Source organism: Aquila chrysaetos, chromosome 7 (assembly GCF_900496995.4).
Source record: "Aquila chrysaetos chrysaetos chromosome 7, bAquChr1.4, whole genome shotgun sequence".
Classification (NCBI taxonomy): Eukaryota; Metazoa; Chordata; class Aves; order Accipitriformes; family Accipitridae; genus Aquila; species Aquila chrysaetos.
Window position 1 is genome coordinate 515,775 of NC_044010.1, and position 16,736 is coordinate 532,510.

Below are 16,736 nucleotides of genomic sequence, written 5' to 3' on the forward strand. Positions count from 1 at the left end.
CCACATTGCTCCAAAACCTTCTTAAACACATATGCTACCCATCAGTCCCCCTCCAGGACCTGGAAGACCTGATGCTCATTAGAGAAGGTGAATTATTTTTTTAAATAGCTCATCTACCTCATTCCTAATCTGCCTCAGATCTTAATGCCTTTTAAGGCTGCAGCTTGTTTAACAACTCTTTTATTGTCATTTTTTTACCTCCAAGCTGCATCACTGCTACCAGGAAGTAGCAGGTAAGGAAGCAATCACATCAGATTAGACAGATGCAAATAAGTTGTGTAGCATCTCACCAAAATTCTTTTTTTTCTTAGACCCACAAAATCTTTGCTGGCTTCTGGAAACTGATGGCTTTGTTAGCTGGCTTTACGCCATTATCTGGACTTTCCAAATAACATCTGGCCCACTCTGGTTGGCTGCTGCAACTTAGGCCCCTGTTTGTTAATCATGGAAGGCTGAAGTTCTGCAATTTGCAGGATTTCTGTTTTACCGTGTCCTGAGCCTTCATCTTATTTGCCGTAGTGTTTTATACCTTGCCTCCCTCCTGCTCCTTCTGATCACTTCTACACATGGCTCAGTGTCATTTTAAAGTTCAAAGCTTTTTTAAGTAGACTTTCCCATTAACTAGACTTTCTCATTTCTTTATACTTCTTTTAACTTTCGCCCTGTAAGACTTGGACAGCTACTCTAAACTAGTAGAGTTTGTAGCCAATGGAGAGAAAAGGGCTTAGCCATACAGTTTCAGGATGGCTTAGTCACCCAGGAAAGAGGATGAAGATAGTGGGATGAATCTTTCTGTGGAAATCTCCTTCTGTCTTGTGGGAGTAGAGAGGGAACCTAGAAAGACTCAGACTAAGTGCTGTGACTGTTTCCTTTTGCTCTGGTCATCTTTGCTGCCCTGTGGCAAAACTCTTTGAAAGTGATCCCTACTATACTTTTTAATCACTGTCATTTATTGGCTTGGACTATCTGTTTCCTAAAACTAAATTGAGATGATCCCTTTCTTGGGCTGATCTAACAAAAAAAAAAGGACATCCTGCTTTTCACCATCTTCTGTCCCTGACTGTTCTTCTACCCCTCACCTGTAGAATCTCTGTGTTCGTTGGACCCCTCCATTCAGCTCACTTCCTTGGCAGAGGACTAATCCAGGAAAAGAGCAGATAGGTTTTCTGGTAGGTTTTAATGAGGTGAAAGAACTCAGTGAAGGCTTTGACATGTGTTGGAGTGGGCCTGACGGGAGAGGAGAACAGTGCAGCTGGGAGGGAAGGAACGGCATGAAGAGGCAGGGAGTAAGATCTTCCCATTTTGGATAGTAGCATGCAGTTAGACCAGCTTAGCTATCTTAGGTAATGTAACCCACAGAGATCTGATTAAATCATTGCTCTAAACTTAGTCCTGTCTGGCAAATTAACAAGTAATTAATGCCTCCTGTAATAATCATATAATGCTAGATTTTCACTGCTTCTTTTCTTTCCTCATTCTGCAAATAAATCTTTCATCCAGGGCAAGTTGGGTTTTAGATCCATCCTCATTCAGCTGCATTTACACTCTGCATAGATTGCTAATTTGTACTTCACCTGTTGGCATACAGATATTTACTGTTTCCACACAATTAGGTACAGGACAGGTTTCAATATCTGAGTCATTTTAGCAGTGCAACACTGCCAGGAGAGGTGAGCTGAAGAAGATGGGGCTTAGCTGTTATTTTCCATCTCTGATTTCTAAGACTTTCATTCTTTTGGTACCAGTCAAAAGTTTTGCAGATATAACTTCAGAGAGGATCTGAGTTTTGTTTCTAGAAGGCAATCACAACTGTGCGTGACACAGCTTCTCCGGATATGTAAGCACTGCCTGCCTTGGCAAAGAGAGTTTTCAGAGTCAGTATTTTCTAGAGAATAGATGGTGGAAGAAAAGAAAGAAAACCCTTTACAAATGTGGGATTGTAGGTAAAAATATATAGACATTCTCTGAAAACAAACCTGTACCATCTAGAGTGCTAGGGTTGGAAGCGCTCAAAATAGGCACTACTAAAATCAGAGCACTCTGCCAGTCTGTAATATTGTATATAATGTCATGAAACCACACAGGAGCATGTATAAACTAGTTGCTCTGTCCCTACCCCTAGCTTTTAGGGCATTTAACTTCTCATCTTCCCTTTCGTCCTCTACCTCTTTCTTCTCTCGCAGTTACCATCACAGCCCTGTTCAGAACGAACTTTCGCATGGATTTCCCCTTTGATCTGCAAGAGCTGCCAGCATTTGCTGTAATAGGGTAAGTTCCCAGGAACCTGGCTCCTTGCTCTACAAAGGTTATCATGTGAGCTCTGTTAGGAATTCTTTTGCAAAACAGTTACATACATCTCTTTTAGACATTTTGATTGTCACAAATAAGGCCTCTGCTTGTTGGGATTCCTCCTTCAGAAATGGTGCCCATGTAGCACAATGGGTAAGGAAGGAAATGTGGGTATTACCGAGCTCTTTGTTATTTCCTTTCCATATATGACTTTTTCAGAAATTAAGTTCTGGGAAAAAAAGTAAGTCTAACTTGGTCTTGGTTCTGGATATAGATTTACTAAATGGCCCTTTAACTGTTTTGATGGCATCCCCAAATGAACTGATGTAACAAGTATGGCCTTTTCACTTGTCCTTTTTTACAGATTATTTTTACATATTATTTTATAGATTTATATACATGAGATTTCCCCCTCTAAGCAAGAGAAAATTTAAGTGGTAAAATGGCAGTGTGTGTGACAAAGAGGTCCAAAGTAACCGCTCTCCTTTCTTCAGGGAGTCAATGTCTTTAAGAGAATTGCTGTAGGAGTTGCTGTCACCTCTTAGGTGACATTTAAAAGACTTCATAAACAGCTGAAGGTGAAAAACACTTAAACTCATTTTCTTCGTTGATAGTTTGTGTATTATCTGTTGTTTGGTATGATTTTATTTCTTTTTTTCCATTTTAGGATATGTTCTGGATTCCTTGGAGCGTTTTTCGTTTATCTCAATCGCCAAGTGGTCCTATGCATCCGGCGTCATACAGCTCTGAGCCAGTTTCTCACCAAATAGTGAGTGCCTTTGAAGATACTCTCTTTAGGGACCAGATTTTTATACCCTACTGGTATTGGATAGTAAAAAATGCTTTCTGGAAGCTAGTAGAACTATTTCAAGTGTAAGATAGTAAAAATATGAGAAACTGAAATTATACAAGAGTAAGATAGCTGCAAACATCAAGACAATTTGTTCCGCACTGGATTTTCTTCTTGATCAGCCCCAATAGTTTCAAATAGTTTCTTGAGTTAGAAGGGAGACTGTAATATTCATTAAGAGGACAAGGGAAACTTGATTGGACAGAAAATGTTTTTAATTAGAAAATCAATGATCATGCTTCTTAAGATCATGCTGTGTCTGTTTATTTTTTTAGAATCTATAAAAAATAAATTCAACATCATTTATATTTTAAGAAAATTAAACACAACTGAAATCTAACTATGTCTTTAAACTCTAAATGTTTTTTTAATCAAAATGTAGACAAAAATGTAAAGAATGTGCTGCAGTATTGCAGTTACTGCATACTTATGAACCAAAAGCTGAAACTGATAGTAACCAAATGGTGTGAACTGCAGCATGGAAGAGAAATGCAAAACAAAATAAAAATCTCAGCAATAAAGGTTTTACAGGGCACTTGAAGATACTTTTTTTTCCTTCTCTAATAAAGTTATAACCTCCAAAGGTATAACCTGAAGAAGAAGAGGTGGCTAACTGTAAATGTCTTCAGTCTCTTTACAGAAGAAATCTGATGCTGTGAGAATTTTTTAAGTTGAGAGGTGTGGAGGACCTACATTTCTTAGCAAGTTGCAGATCTGAGTAGAAGAAAACCACTGGTTAAAAAGAAGTTCAAACTAATTTAATTTATTATGTGGAAGAAAAATTATCTTTCTTCATTGTGTAGCATTACCCACAAGAACCAGCAGAGCCATCAAACAAAGCTAATAGAGAAGTGGAACTAAGCCTGAAAAGCAGGAATTTACTTTAAACTTTTGACTAATTTCTCAGAATTGTGTAGGTCCTTAGACTGAAAGAAATTAAACATTATATTTTGTCTTCCTAAATACCACAGCATCTCAGCCAGAACTTCCAGTAAAAAAACCAGTAACTTGTCAGGGGAGACCTGACAGGATTAGTCCAGCACGTGGAGGCAGCTTAGACTTGTGTTGTCTTAGTGCCCATGAAGTGTCACGGTGTACCTAGAAACCCATCCTGGGACTGGACAAAGCAGTAGGAGAACACAGATGGCTTCAGCCTGCTGTCCAGCTCTGTCCCACTGGCGCAGCACAGCTAGACCCACTGGCCACCAAGGACACCTTCCCAAAATTTGTGACGGTCAGCAATGCAATGGAAAGAAAAGCAGTTTTTCTCATAAGAATTAATGCAATGGGGGATGCATGCAGAAATGTATGAAAAAAAGGTACATTTAAATACACTAGAACAGGTTACATTGCATGGGGGATGAAGAAGCAAGACTGGCAGAATCAGAAAAATGGAGGAGGTGCTGGCTTTTGACAGTAGGTCAACACATCATTGTAAATACACATCCCCCCTCCCTGAGTATTCAGGTTTGTGCATTTTGTACATCCCTCTCTCCCTCCACCTCTCCCATTACATTAATTCTGACTGGAAAAATGGCTTTGCTGACAGTTGAACTCTCTATGAATGATGATGATCCATGGAGCAGGGCATTAAATTGCCAGTAACAGAACTCCAAAGCAACGGATACAGATTTGGCAGAGAGCTTATACAGAAATAGCATTCAAAGTCCTGAAGTGATAGTGCTACAAGAAAAAAATGTGAGGCTGTATTTTAACAAACTTTTTTTTCTTTTCAGCCGCCTCATATACCCTGGGGTTATAACCTTCCTTATAGCAACTGTGACCTTTCCTCCCGGATTTGGGCAGTTCATGGCAGGAGAGGTGAGAGTCGGATGTGTATTTGCAATTCTGTGCAATTCTGTGGAACAGCCTCACCTTATCCTGTGCCCCAATAACCTTGTGTCATGGAAAGGGGAAGAAAGATATGGGAGGAGTTTGGATTGAGGAGGGACTATATTCTGAGACTCATGATCTCTGCTATCATCTCCTTCATAAAAAACTTGAAAAAGGTTTACTCTCCTAAGCAAGTAATAAGGACAATGTTACCCCATGTGTAAAAGTAGTTATCCTTTCACCAGTTCAGGTAAAGTCCCATCTCTCTTCCTGAAGATTAAAAATGTGAATTAAGTCTCATAATCATACATTACTGAAGTAAAAATCTCCTCCACTTTCTTGGGACAGAGGTAGAATATTTACTCCACCTAATCTCATGGCTCATGCCTGGTTTTTTTTGCTGTTTAGCTGATGCCACGGGAAGCCATCAGCTCTCTCTTTGATAACTATACCTGGGCAAAATACACAGGGGACCCTCAGATCCTAGGGAAATCTGCTGCCTGGATCCATCCTAAAGTCAGCGTCTTCATCATCATTCTGCTCTTCTTCCTCATGAAGGTAGGAAACACAACTCACCGTAACCCTTTGCCACTTAGAGTGAATGTTCTTAATCCTTCGTAAAATAGTTTGTGAACTGCCAATGAGGAGTTGCTGGGTATTGAATGAAGCACTACAACTGCAATAGGTTCTTACATCTTTTGATGTGATGTTTGCCCACCTTGAATGCAAGATTACCAAAATTATAGGGAATAGTTTCCTGGCCTTAATATAGTGACCTCCTTCACTGCTCCCTAGATCATCTTCCTCCTGCATCCTGCTGACCTTTGGTACCCACTGTGTAGTAGCTGGTAGGGAGGACTACATCAGGAAAGATTTCTCAAGTTCCACAAAAATAAATAACTGAGTAAAAAGCTCTCAGATAATTTATATTTGGTCTAAATAAAGTCTGATACAGTCTACTTGATATTCCTGACTACAGATAGGAGACAAATAAGAATATCCAAGCACAATCTATAGTTGTGTGAGGCTCACGGATTTGTTAGCAGTACCATAACTTGATGGAGAAATGCAGCTGAAAACAGTTCTGCTCACTTCTTGGAAAGCAGCAGCACATTAAATGTTCTGAGCTGACATGGTCTGTGGAAGTTGAAACTGTTCAGCCTCTGAAAAGATCAGCAATGTAACTGATACATGACAGATCAAGAGAAGAGATTTGAAAGAAGAAAATATTATATTCCAGTGTTCAAAATACAAGTAGCAAGAAAGAGTTTTTCCTAAGAGGGGAAAAAAAAAAGATAAAAGGGTAAAAATATCATAGAAATGGTGATTTTGTTGTTGTTGCAAAGGAGCAAAAGAGCTGAGGCCACCTTGCAATATCAGTTAAACATTTCAGTAGATCAGGAATTGACATCAATGATTGATTGACACAGCTGATTGCACCTAAAGTAAAACACTGTATTGAATTTCTGACAGGGAGTTGAGAGTTCTGCTTCTGTGATAATTCTGATTATAGCGTAATAAGCAGATAAGGTCTCATTTACTTGAAGAGGGATGGAATACATGGTGTATCTATCCTGAGTCCATCTGTTCTCCTTTGGAAGAGCTGTATCCTCAGACACTAGATTCATTGGCCTTGTCCCATTAACTAAAGGCTTTCTCAACTCACTAGTTACCTGCTCCAAGCAGTTTATTTCCTTCTGGATATATTCAGAGTTGGGACAGACCACGTAAAAATGAAACCACTGTTTTGACTCTGGGCAAAGACTTGGCCTGATTCTCCACTGCACTATAGTCCCAGTTCTCAGCTGTATTTGGCCTGGGTTTGGTACTGCAAAGACAGACCTTAGGTAGCAGTACTCTACTTCTGCAGCTTGCTGGCCTCTGTAGCCAGCCAGGAACCTCTCCTCTGGAATATTCCAATGGCTATGGAAGGAAGAGCAACAGCCAGCATCAAATTGATGGTCCAACCCATCCTCACAGCACGTTCCTCTACCATGGGCTGAGAAATGCTGTTCTGATGGCTCTTTGTTACCTTCATAGAGGACTTGCCTAAATGGCAGGCTATATCTTGGCTTCATTTTCCCTTTTATGCCAACCATCCTATGAGAGTTACAGCAGAAAAGCTGTTTTGGGTGGATTTCCTCTCACAAACTGACTGTCTACAGATTAGCATCTCATCCGTCTACAGCTACAACAATGTCTGCAAAGACATCACCTCCTCAAAGGTGGACCTTGAACAGGAAGGATTTGCCCACTCTGAGGAGAATATGGTCCTGAAATACCTGAAAGTATTGCTCTTAACGTGCTGGTCCATGGTTGTCTCTCTCCTATGGATGATACTGCTGCAGCAAGGGACATCTTGCCAGTACACTTCTTTGTACAAACTTTTGAAACAGCAGCATTCTCTGTGTTTCCCTCAACTGCGGAAATCTCGTCATATTGCCTGAGAAAGTCTGAGCGTATTGGCCTTTGAGCTGTTTGTAAGATTAGGCTGTTGCCTCCAGAAGAACTCTATATGTGCTGGGCTAAGTCAGCATTTGAATTGGTCTTAGTAGTACCAGGATGGATTTCATCATTTTGCCCAACATAGTGATAGGGCAAGAGGCAACAGACACCAGCTAGAATAAAGGAAACTGGACTTCAGGAAAAAAATCTCCCGTGTGGGTCAGCAGTGGCACAAATGCCCAGAAAAGCTGGGAAATCTCCACCCTTCAAGATGTTGAGAACTCACCTGGGTAAGGCCCTGAGCAACCTGATCTAACTTAGGAATTAGACCTTCTGGGATAAGGGAGTTGGGGGAGAGACCTCCAGTTCCCTTTGCACTGAATTCTTTCTAAGTCTGTGAAATTTTGACAACCTTGTTCTGTGAAAAGCTAAGCTGTTTGGAGCAGTAGGAAATCTCAACTTCTGAGGTCCAAGGCAAAGGATTTCTCATGTTCATCCATCCCCTTGGTGATTCTGCTTCCCTGCCACCACAGCAGTCGCTCTGGTGTGTTGCCAGAGATCCTCCAGCTCCCCTTCACACCCCACAGCCCCTTTACCCTTCACTTTCTGGCTGAACTGCCAGATCCCTCAGAACGTGTCTTCTCATGGATTCACAGGCTGGGCGGTAGAGTGGGGTTGCGGGAAATGTTATTGCTGCTCAGTAACAACCACATCCTCTGCCTCTGTTCTAGTTCTGGATGTCTGTCATTGCTACCACGATGCCAATACCCTGTGGAGGATTCATGCCCGTTTTTGTTCTAGGTGAGTTTCAATTCTGTGTTGCAGCATATAGGTCTGACAGGTGGAGAGAATAAAAGAGACATTGTGTGCGTACCCAGTAGGTATCTCCTAGTGGATAAGGAGTCATCACTTGATGTCTATGGCAAGCTCTGTTAACAGTCCATATACCAGCGCCTGAGGCTCTGCTTTGGTCATTTTTCCCAGCCCCCAAATCCAAATGCTGAGGAGGAAATCCCTGTCTTTTTACATAAGGAAAGCCACACTGTGGGAAAGCATGCTGAGCCATGGCCTTCTAATTTCTCTGCCTTTTCCTACATAGAAACTTTCATCCTATTAGTAGTAGTTGCTTCTTTCACCCCTGAAGGCCAACTAGAAGAGATAACCTCAAAACTATTACCTGCAATGTAATCCACCACTTATTAATTTCTTCTGACTGAAGTACAGTAACATACAAGAGTTTATTGTTTTTTAAGTGGCTTTAATTCCAAGTCCAAAAAATAAAAAGAATATGATGCTAATGTTAAGAAAGAGAGGCTATGTTAGACTAAAGTATACAAGCTCAGGAAGTTCAGCATTAAGTACCCACAGCTCTTAAATGGAACGGTGTGCGCTAAGGACCTCTGGGTTCTGGCAGGCAGCAACTGAACATGAGTCAGTAGCATGCCCTTGCAGTGATGAAGGCTAACCATAAACAAGGCTCTATTAGGAAAAGCCTAGCCAGCAAGGCAAAGAAATTGGTTATTTCCCTGCATTCAGCACTTTGGACACAATTCTGGAGTATGTGCCATTTTGTGTCCACCAGTACAAGAGATTTTGACAAAGTGCAATGAGGCCAGTGGAGGCCACTGAGACTGTTGGGGAGCTGGAGCACCAAACAAACAAGGAAAGCCTGAAGAAGTTGGGCTTGTTCAGCCTGCGGAAGGGAAGGCTGAGAGGGGATCTAACTGCGGCCTTCACCACCTAATGCAGCACGAGATAGAGAGCATAGAAAGACTTCTCTGAGACACACACAGTAAATAGGAGGTAAAGGCACAAGTTGCAACAGGGGAAATTCTGAAGGGAAATAAGAAAAAAATTGTTTCCTTGGTTAAAGTGCTCAGAAAGGCTGGAGAATCTCCATCCTTGCAGACTTTTAAAACTTGTCTGAACAAGGCCCTGGGTGACTTGATCTCACTTTGAAATTAGCCCTGTTGTGAGCAGGGGTCAGAACAAGTCCTCCAGAAGTCCCTTCCCACCCAAACTCGTCTGTAAGCAGTGATTCTATTGTCTGGACATTCATAGAATGAGTGTGTGAAGGGCCTCAATGGTGATCTGGACTAACATTGCACATATTCTGAAAATATTTCCTCCTACCTGGGAATCACAAATACCGCTGTGCCTGGTGTGCCTAAGTGGAAGAATGAGGGGTCAACTGTATTTACACATCTTAGTACCTTTTTCCCCTCCTGGAGTCTAACTTCTATATTCTGTAACTGAGAACTACTCTTTATCTCCAGTGCCATTTTAATGTAAGTTTTGATTTTGTTTCTGTTAGAAAATACGCAAGTGATTGCCCAGCACAGCTGCACAGCACAGACTGGGTGCTCCTTAGATGTTAATTCCATAATTGTCAGTGATATTTTCCAGGTGCTGCATTTGGGCGTCTTATTGGGGAAATCATGGCATCGCTTTTTCCCAACGGGATCCTCTTTGATGGTATTGTTTATCAAATCTTACCTGGAGGGTATGCTGTCATTGGTGAGTCTCCACGTCTTTCTTTTTCTTCGCCTGGTCCCATCCCCATGACTTTCCTGGTTGACATGACATGCTGTTTCTATATGACAGTTTTCTTCTCTCCCTATTCCTTTTTCACCCTACCTGGGAAAGGTGCAGCAGCTCTGACAGGAGCAGTGAGCCACACTGTCTCCACTGCAGTGATCTGCTTTGAGCTGACAGGTCAGATCTCTCACATCCTCCCCATGATGGTGGCTGTCATTCTTGCCAACATGGTGGCCCAGAGTCTGCAGCCCAGCCTCTACGATAGCATCATCCAGGTGAAGAAGTTGCCCTACCTGCCAGACCTGGGCTGGAATCACATAAGGTATAGTAGTAAAACAGAGGAGGAGGTGGGGAGTGGCAAAGAAATAAAGCAGAAGAGGATGAGACCATGGGAGAATAAAAGGTCATGAAAAGGGGATAGTACTACAAAGAAAATGAAAACGCAGAATAGGCCTGCAGCGAGAAAAAACCAAGTGGTGGAGTAGAATTAGGGTTCATACACAGAAACGGAGAAAAGTCCTTTTTTTCACTGAAAGCACAGGTTTGAATAATCTGCAACATTACTGAATTTGCATTAATATTGCCAAATTTCTTCAGTTTAAAAATCTAAAAATCAAGTGTTTAATTTCTATTTTTTTCTGAATTCAGTGCTATTTGGATTTTTTCTCCAGAAAATGTTTGAAATATCATTTTATTTGGATATTTTGCTTAAAACAAAATTCAGTTATTCATATACGTCTTCCTCTCTGTAGTACATGTAATATACATAGGTATGTATATAAAACATCTATACATATATGTATATATGTGTGTATTTTTATGGTGAGGGGTAATGGGGTGGAATCCTCTTTGGTTACTCTCACAGAAGAAGATTTAGCAACTGTATTGAGAACACTTCTTAAAGAAGTGGTCATTTATATGTTTCTTTACAGAATTTATCTGCTAGACATTTTTAATATGCTAACTCTTCCCCTTATTTTCCATAAATTCACAGCAAATACAATATCTTTGTTGAGGATATTATGGTCCAAGATGTGAAATTCGTCTCCTCCGACTGTAAATACCGAGACTTGCAAACTCTACTCCAAAGCACCACTGTTAAGACTTTGCCTTTGGTGGACTCACCAGGTAAGCAATGTGGAGAAACTGGTCCTTCCTGAAGACTGTCTCAGCCTAAAGAGCCAAAGAAAGTAGCTTTCAAATTACACGCTGTGAAGGAGACAGTGTGACCCGCTGCATAAAAAATCATCCTAAAAATCTTCCGCTATGGATGATGTATGACAGAAGGCTGTTTCAGCTGGTCAGACAGGTAAGCTGGAGTGTGGGCAGTGAAGCAGCTCCAGCAGGTAAGGGAGGTGTGGGGAAAGTTTGTGGGCTGAACTGTGATGACAGGGAGGGCTCTTGCATAAGTAAAGAGCCTGCTTCTGACGTGGTGCTGAGGAGTGGCACAACTCAGGGATGGTGAGCTTCCCACAGCCCCCCAGTGTATTAACAGCAACTACCAGGGCTGGTCAATGACTCTTACATAGCTCTAGATAGTATGAGTCCAAGCACTTTGAAGAGGTTAGAGGGAGGAAGGGGCAGTGCGTGGCAGGGGCCATTCAAAACCTTGAAGCGGCTTAATGGCTTCTCTGCTCTGTGTTATGCAGAGACCATGATCCTTCTGGGGTCTGTAGAGCGATCAGAACTGCAGGCTCTCCTCCAGAGACATATAAGCCCAGAACGGCGACGGCTCCTCAACCGAGAAATGCAGCAGAAGCTGTCTGAGGCACCCTACGATGGGCACAGCAAGGGACCGTGGGCAACCCTGCCAAAGCTGAAGCATGAATCTTTTGCTTATGTTGATGAGGATGAGGATACAGATGAGAAAGGAGAGGTGAGGGAGAGGAGTGGAGAGACTGCAACACAGAAGCTGCTGAAGAAGCAGTAAGGCGTTTGGAGAGGCTGAGAAAGGAATGACACAGGGTGGACTTTATTTTCTCTCCTTTCCATAACAGCTGCCTCGGCCCCCAAGTCCCACTCCCAGTTATCCAGAGGAGCCCAATGGCCCGACCAGTCCTCTTAAACAAATGCCTGAAACTTTGGAGCCACAGCAACTGCCAGGTATGGTAACTTCTGGCATGCCTCAGCCACATCCTAGCCAGCTTGTGGAAGCTTTCATGTTAACTGTGTGTACATGCCTGTGCGAGGTGCTGATTTCCCAAAGACTGAGAGGAGCTTTCTCTGCTGTTCCTTTATTAAAGGTACTTTGTTAATGCACCTCAACATTGGTGTAACGCACATGGAAATATCTTCTGTTTGTGATCCCTCAGAGAGCATGGCAAAAGTAAGGCCACTCAGGCTGCTCTCTCTCCTGTCAGTAGTCTCCACTCCATCCTTTGCAATAACATCTCCTTGGATATTTTCTGGAGAGTCTGCATGGAAGGGTCCCATCTCTTGCCTCCTTCACCCCGTGAATGAATTTCCCTGGCAAAAGCAGCCTGAGAACTAAACATCTGTACCTGTTTTTTGAGTAGCTTAGGCTGTTGCTTAGCTGTCTCCAAAACTGAACAGCTCCTCCCTTGAACATGCATCTCTTTGATTCAGCTACATTAATATGATGGACAAAAACTGATGTATTGTGTTCTTTGTGTGCCACCCCAGCCTATATTAGCTCTGCTTCCAAGACTGTACTCATAGCTCATTTCTGATTCGTATATCATATGTATCTGATGCAGGATGGTGGGGTTTTTTTCCCTTGATGTGTCTTGAAATATGCAGAGAGTGAGTAAGCACAGAGGTGTAGCCCAATCTTGAGCATGAATACAGAGGATAGGGCTCTGGCTCGTGCTTTTGGGCACCCACAGGTTAGCACGTAATATAGCATATAGCACATACTGGTTCCTTAACACCACTCATGCATGACTAAACCTCTAATGCATAGGAAAATCCACTTCATGCTTCCAGGGCAGTAGAGTAGTGGGACAGCCATCCACCTTCCTTACCAAAGCAGAAAAAGAATCACATCAAAACAAGGACAGTGTGTGAGACATTTTACGTGGAGCTAGTACTGAGTGATCAGGAGTGACAAGAGGAAGTAGAGCGGGGGGACTTCACGAGGCTTTCCCTGACATAATTTTTAGTTTGGCTCACAGCTCTCATTGTTTCTGACCAACCTTCCTCCACAGCCTTGTTCACTTCACAACAGCACCAAACCCTGTCTCGTCCTCTTTGCTAATTCTTGACTGTTCTGCCTGGGAGAATAATTCTGCAGTCTTTTTCATTCCCACCATTACACTGCTGGCACAACCCATGGACTTCTCACCCCTTTGTATCTATCATATTCAGGCTGTTGATACTCTTTGAAGGTATTTCCAAATTCTCACCTCCCCTTCCCATAGTCATCCTCCAAACCACATTCTCTTTGTGGACTGCAGAAACCTCTCGTCACAACAGTCTGTCCCTTGTATCAGATTGTTTGCTGTGTTAGTAGTCTTGCTTCTGGTTGTTTTTCTTCAGGAACACTGATCTATGACTATTATCTGCAAGGGCTACTTTCTAATGGTTTGTTTCCTCTTCTTGAGGAAAAGATACTGCATGGGAATATTTATTCTGGCATGTCCCAGACACAATCTTACAAATTGAACGCTAGATTGTGACTGGCTCAGCCCTGTCATATATCATCTACTATGTCACTCATATTATTTCCCAGCCTGTCTTGGGCAAGGAGATGGGCATGGGGCTTTGTATTTTTGTCTCTCACATGTTCTTCTTTCTTAGCCATGTGTTTCTTTTCATCCTTCAGGCAATTTCAGGAGTTTGAGGCAACTGATCCAGCAACTCTTGTGCCATTACAACCGTCCACTTGAAACAGAGAGTGCCGTCCAGGTTAGGGATACAGAGAGCCTAGTCATACCCTGAAGAGAGGAAGGAATGCAATGGAAATAGAACCTACTACTCAAAGCCATTCAGCATTTGGCCAAAGCGTGGACACGCTTATGGTCCTGAACTCTGACAGCATCAGTGGGGAACTCTCTCCAAGGAGAAAGGGTGTGATTACTGTAAAGGAGTGTGCATCTTCCTAAAAAGCCATCTGTGCTCAGGTGTCCAGGCTACCATCATGACTGAGTGTGGGCATCTTTTCTCAGTGAACAACTTAATGCTATTTTGGCTAACCTGGAATAAAGTGCAGTTCTATTCCATTTGGCAAACAGTTTTGGACAGATAAAAACGAAAAAATGCTTTTGCCTTGTGCTGTGTTAGATGACCTTGGATATCTGGCATAGCTGCACAGGGTTGGTGGATATCATACAGAGCCATCCACTCTAGGGCAGTGGTTGGACCCCACGTGGGATATCTGAGAGCATCTAAAGCAGTACTAGATGACCATGTTTAGGTACCTGAATTGCTCCACCAGTGTTCCATAGTCAATCTTCATTGGCAAGGGAAGCACAGCAAGCACAGGGTACATTTTATAATGTATGAGTATAAAGAAAATCTAAACACTCAGTAATATACTATTTGGAACAAAAAGGGGACCACATGGGGTGAGGAGGCTGTGCAATTTTTTCCTTTCTGTAGTCTGTGAAACTGTGGGTTCTTTGTCTGTCCTGAACGGTGTTTTCTCCTACAGGAGCCAGTGGAAGTCATTGAAACAATGAGGCCAGAAGAGGTAAGACTGTGTGCAGAAAGGGAGTGAGGTTAATTGACTGCTTCTTTTGCCCATTTCCTATCACTTGCAATACTTCCTGAACTCGACAACCTCAGTGATTGCCACACACAGCCATAGCTAAAGCCATTTTCTTCTTAGAGTTGCACAGGAGGCAAGTCTCACCCAATAAGAGAAGAGATTGTTCTGCTAGATGTGCTGAGTAAGGCTCTGACTAATCTGATCTAGCTTTGAAGTCAGCCCTGCTCTGAGCAGGTTTTGAACTAGAGACCTCCACAGGTCCCCCCTCACCTAAATCTTTCTGTGTGTCTATGTTGTTCCTTCATTTTTTACACAAAGGAACAATTATCTTGCAATGACAAGGGGAAGGTGCACTCAGAAATGAAAGCTAAGATGTTCACTTCCACTTTAAGCAGGAAGGAGCAAAACCTCACCTCCTCAGAAAACCTCTGAGGTACTGGAATTGCTCTGTTTCCACAGGGACTTGACATCTGGCAAGGAAGGGATGGGAAATCTGAGGGGGGTGATATAATGGCCAAGATGAATGATCTACATAGGAAGGAAGAAGCATTAACAGGAGAATGGGACTAGTTTGGGTACACAAGACAGCAACACTGCTGATTACTGTAAGAGTGATTCCTCTTCTTTCCTGTGTCAGATAGATGCTTGGGAACAGGAGGAGCTGAACAAGAACGTGTGCTTTGACAGCTGCCGCATTGACCCTTCCCCTTTCCAACTAGTGGAGAGAACTTCCCTGCACAAGGTGGGTGCAGATGTCTGAGGCATACACTGTTTTTCTCCACCCTATCTGTCATTGCAAGTCTAGTCTATGACTTATTCTCCTTGTCTTCACCTACAACTACTATCACCAGCTACTTCCACATCCAGCTACAGAAGTCAGTTTGCTCCTATTACCTCCTGCGTGTACCTCCAAGCTCCTGCAAAATGAAAGGCTACACGATAAGAAGTCTGAGTGCATTTACTAAAATAGCTTTTGGACATCACATAGGATTTTCCAGTCACTACATTAACAGAAGCATTGTATGCCTTGCTGCTGGGGGCATTACACTGAGATTTACACTCTACTTTATCAGTGTGCAGCACTGGAATGAGTAGTCCTGGATTTCTCAGGGCATTTCTGTCACGATGTAGAGTCTGCCTCAGTGCCTGAGAAGAGTTGCCTGAAACCACCCTATACCACAGGCTCTTCATTGAACTGAAGCACAAGGAAAGAGGAAGCTGGATCATACAGCTTCTAGAGTTGCCACAGGATGACTGGAGATAAAAGCAACCGTTGTGTATCAGGAGTAAGAGAGGACTGGGCTTTCACTCAATGGAAAGGGAAAGCAGTCTACTGAAGCAAAAGTGCACAGTGCATATTTTTATCAATATTCATTTAACATGAACAGTCGGCATATGCCTTGCACAAAATAAATTAATTACTGTTATCAAAGGGATAAGATCTCAGCCTTGAGCAAAATAAGAACAGGTTAGCATATACTTAAGATGAGTTTGGTGTTTTCTGAAGGGCTGGCTGAAGTAATCTGAAAACCACTAGCATTTGTCTTTGAGAATATAGGGGTACCAAGAAATTATACTTGAAGACTGCAAATGGGGAAGGATTCATACCTCATAAAAAAGAGCAGATGAGAAACTCTGAAATAACAGACAAGTAAACTTGGATGCACAAAAAATGCAGGAATAAATAATCAAACCATCTGAGGTATGCATAATTAGAACTAAATGTGAGACTACTGACAATAGCAAGAATATCACAGCTTATCATGATCAAATTGTATTTAACCAGTTTGATTTTCTTCTACATTAGGGTAAAATGTCTTGTTCCTGAGAAATGAGATTTTCCCTACTTTACACTTGAACATGACACTCAATATCTCATGTGATGTTAAAAAAAAAAAAGGCAAACACCAGCTGTGAAAGAATGACTTCATGTAAGGCCACAGGTAAAGTCTAGCTAGATCTCGGCGTAAATAACTTGGAGGTTGGAAATAGGCCACAAATGAGCACTGAGAATGCTGAAACTTTTGGAAAGCCTGATCTATGAAGAACAGTAAAATAATGGGGGATGTTTAGGCTGAAGGAAAGAAGACTGATAGCAGTGTGATATCTGTC

General features: G+C 42.2%; 1 protein-coding gene across 4 annotated transcripts in view; it reads left to right on the forward strand.

Moving 5' to 3' along the window:
- CLCN1 (chloride voltage-gated channel 1) overlaps nucleotides 1-16,736 on the forward strand; it is a 42,874-nt gene that overhangs the window by 21,646 nt on the left and 4,492 nt on the right. For 3 of the 4 annotated variants that reach the window (XM_030020627.2, XM_030020628.2, XM_030020629.1), the window contains exons 9-21: nucleotides 2,184-2,268; nucleotides 2,957-3,058; nucleotides 4,876-4,960; nucleotides 5,381-5,530; nucleotides 8,149-8,218; nucleotides 9,824-9,934; nucleotides 10,064-10,277; nucleotides 10,950-11,083; nucleotides 11,605-11,831; nucleotides 11,953-12,058; nucleotides 13,740-13,822; nucleotides 14,568-14,606; nucleotides 15,262-15,366. In XM_030020627.2, coding sequence (XP_029876487.1) covers nucleotides 2,184-2,268; nucleotides 2,957-3,058; nucleotides 4,876-4,960; nucleotides 5,381-5,530; nucleotides 8,149-8,218; nucleotides 9,824-9,934; nucleotides 10,064-10,277; nucleotides 10,950-11,083; nucleotides 11,605-11,831; nucleotides 11,953-12,058; nucleotides 13,740-13,822; nucleotides 14,568-14,606; nucleotides 15,262-15,366 — 1,511 coding nt within the window. Of the gene's footprint in view, nucleotides 1-2,183; nucleotides 2,269-2,956; nucleotides 3,059-4,875; nucleotides 4,961-5,380; nucleotides 5,531-8,148; nucleotides 8,219-9,823; nucleotides 9,935-10,021; nucleotides 10,278-10,949; nucleotides 11,084-11,604; nucleotides 11,832-11,952; nucleotides 12,059-13,739; nucleotides 13,823-14,567; nucleotides 14,607-15,261; nucleotides 15,367-16,736 lie in introns of all 4 variants that reach the window. The other variant, XM_041124738.1, reaches the window with a different exon arrangement.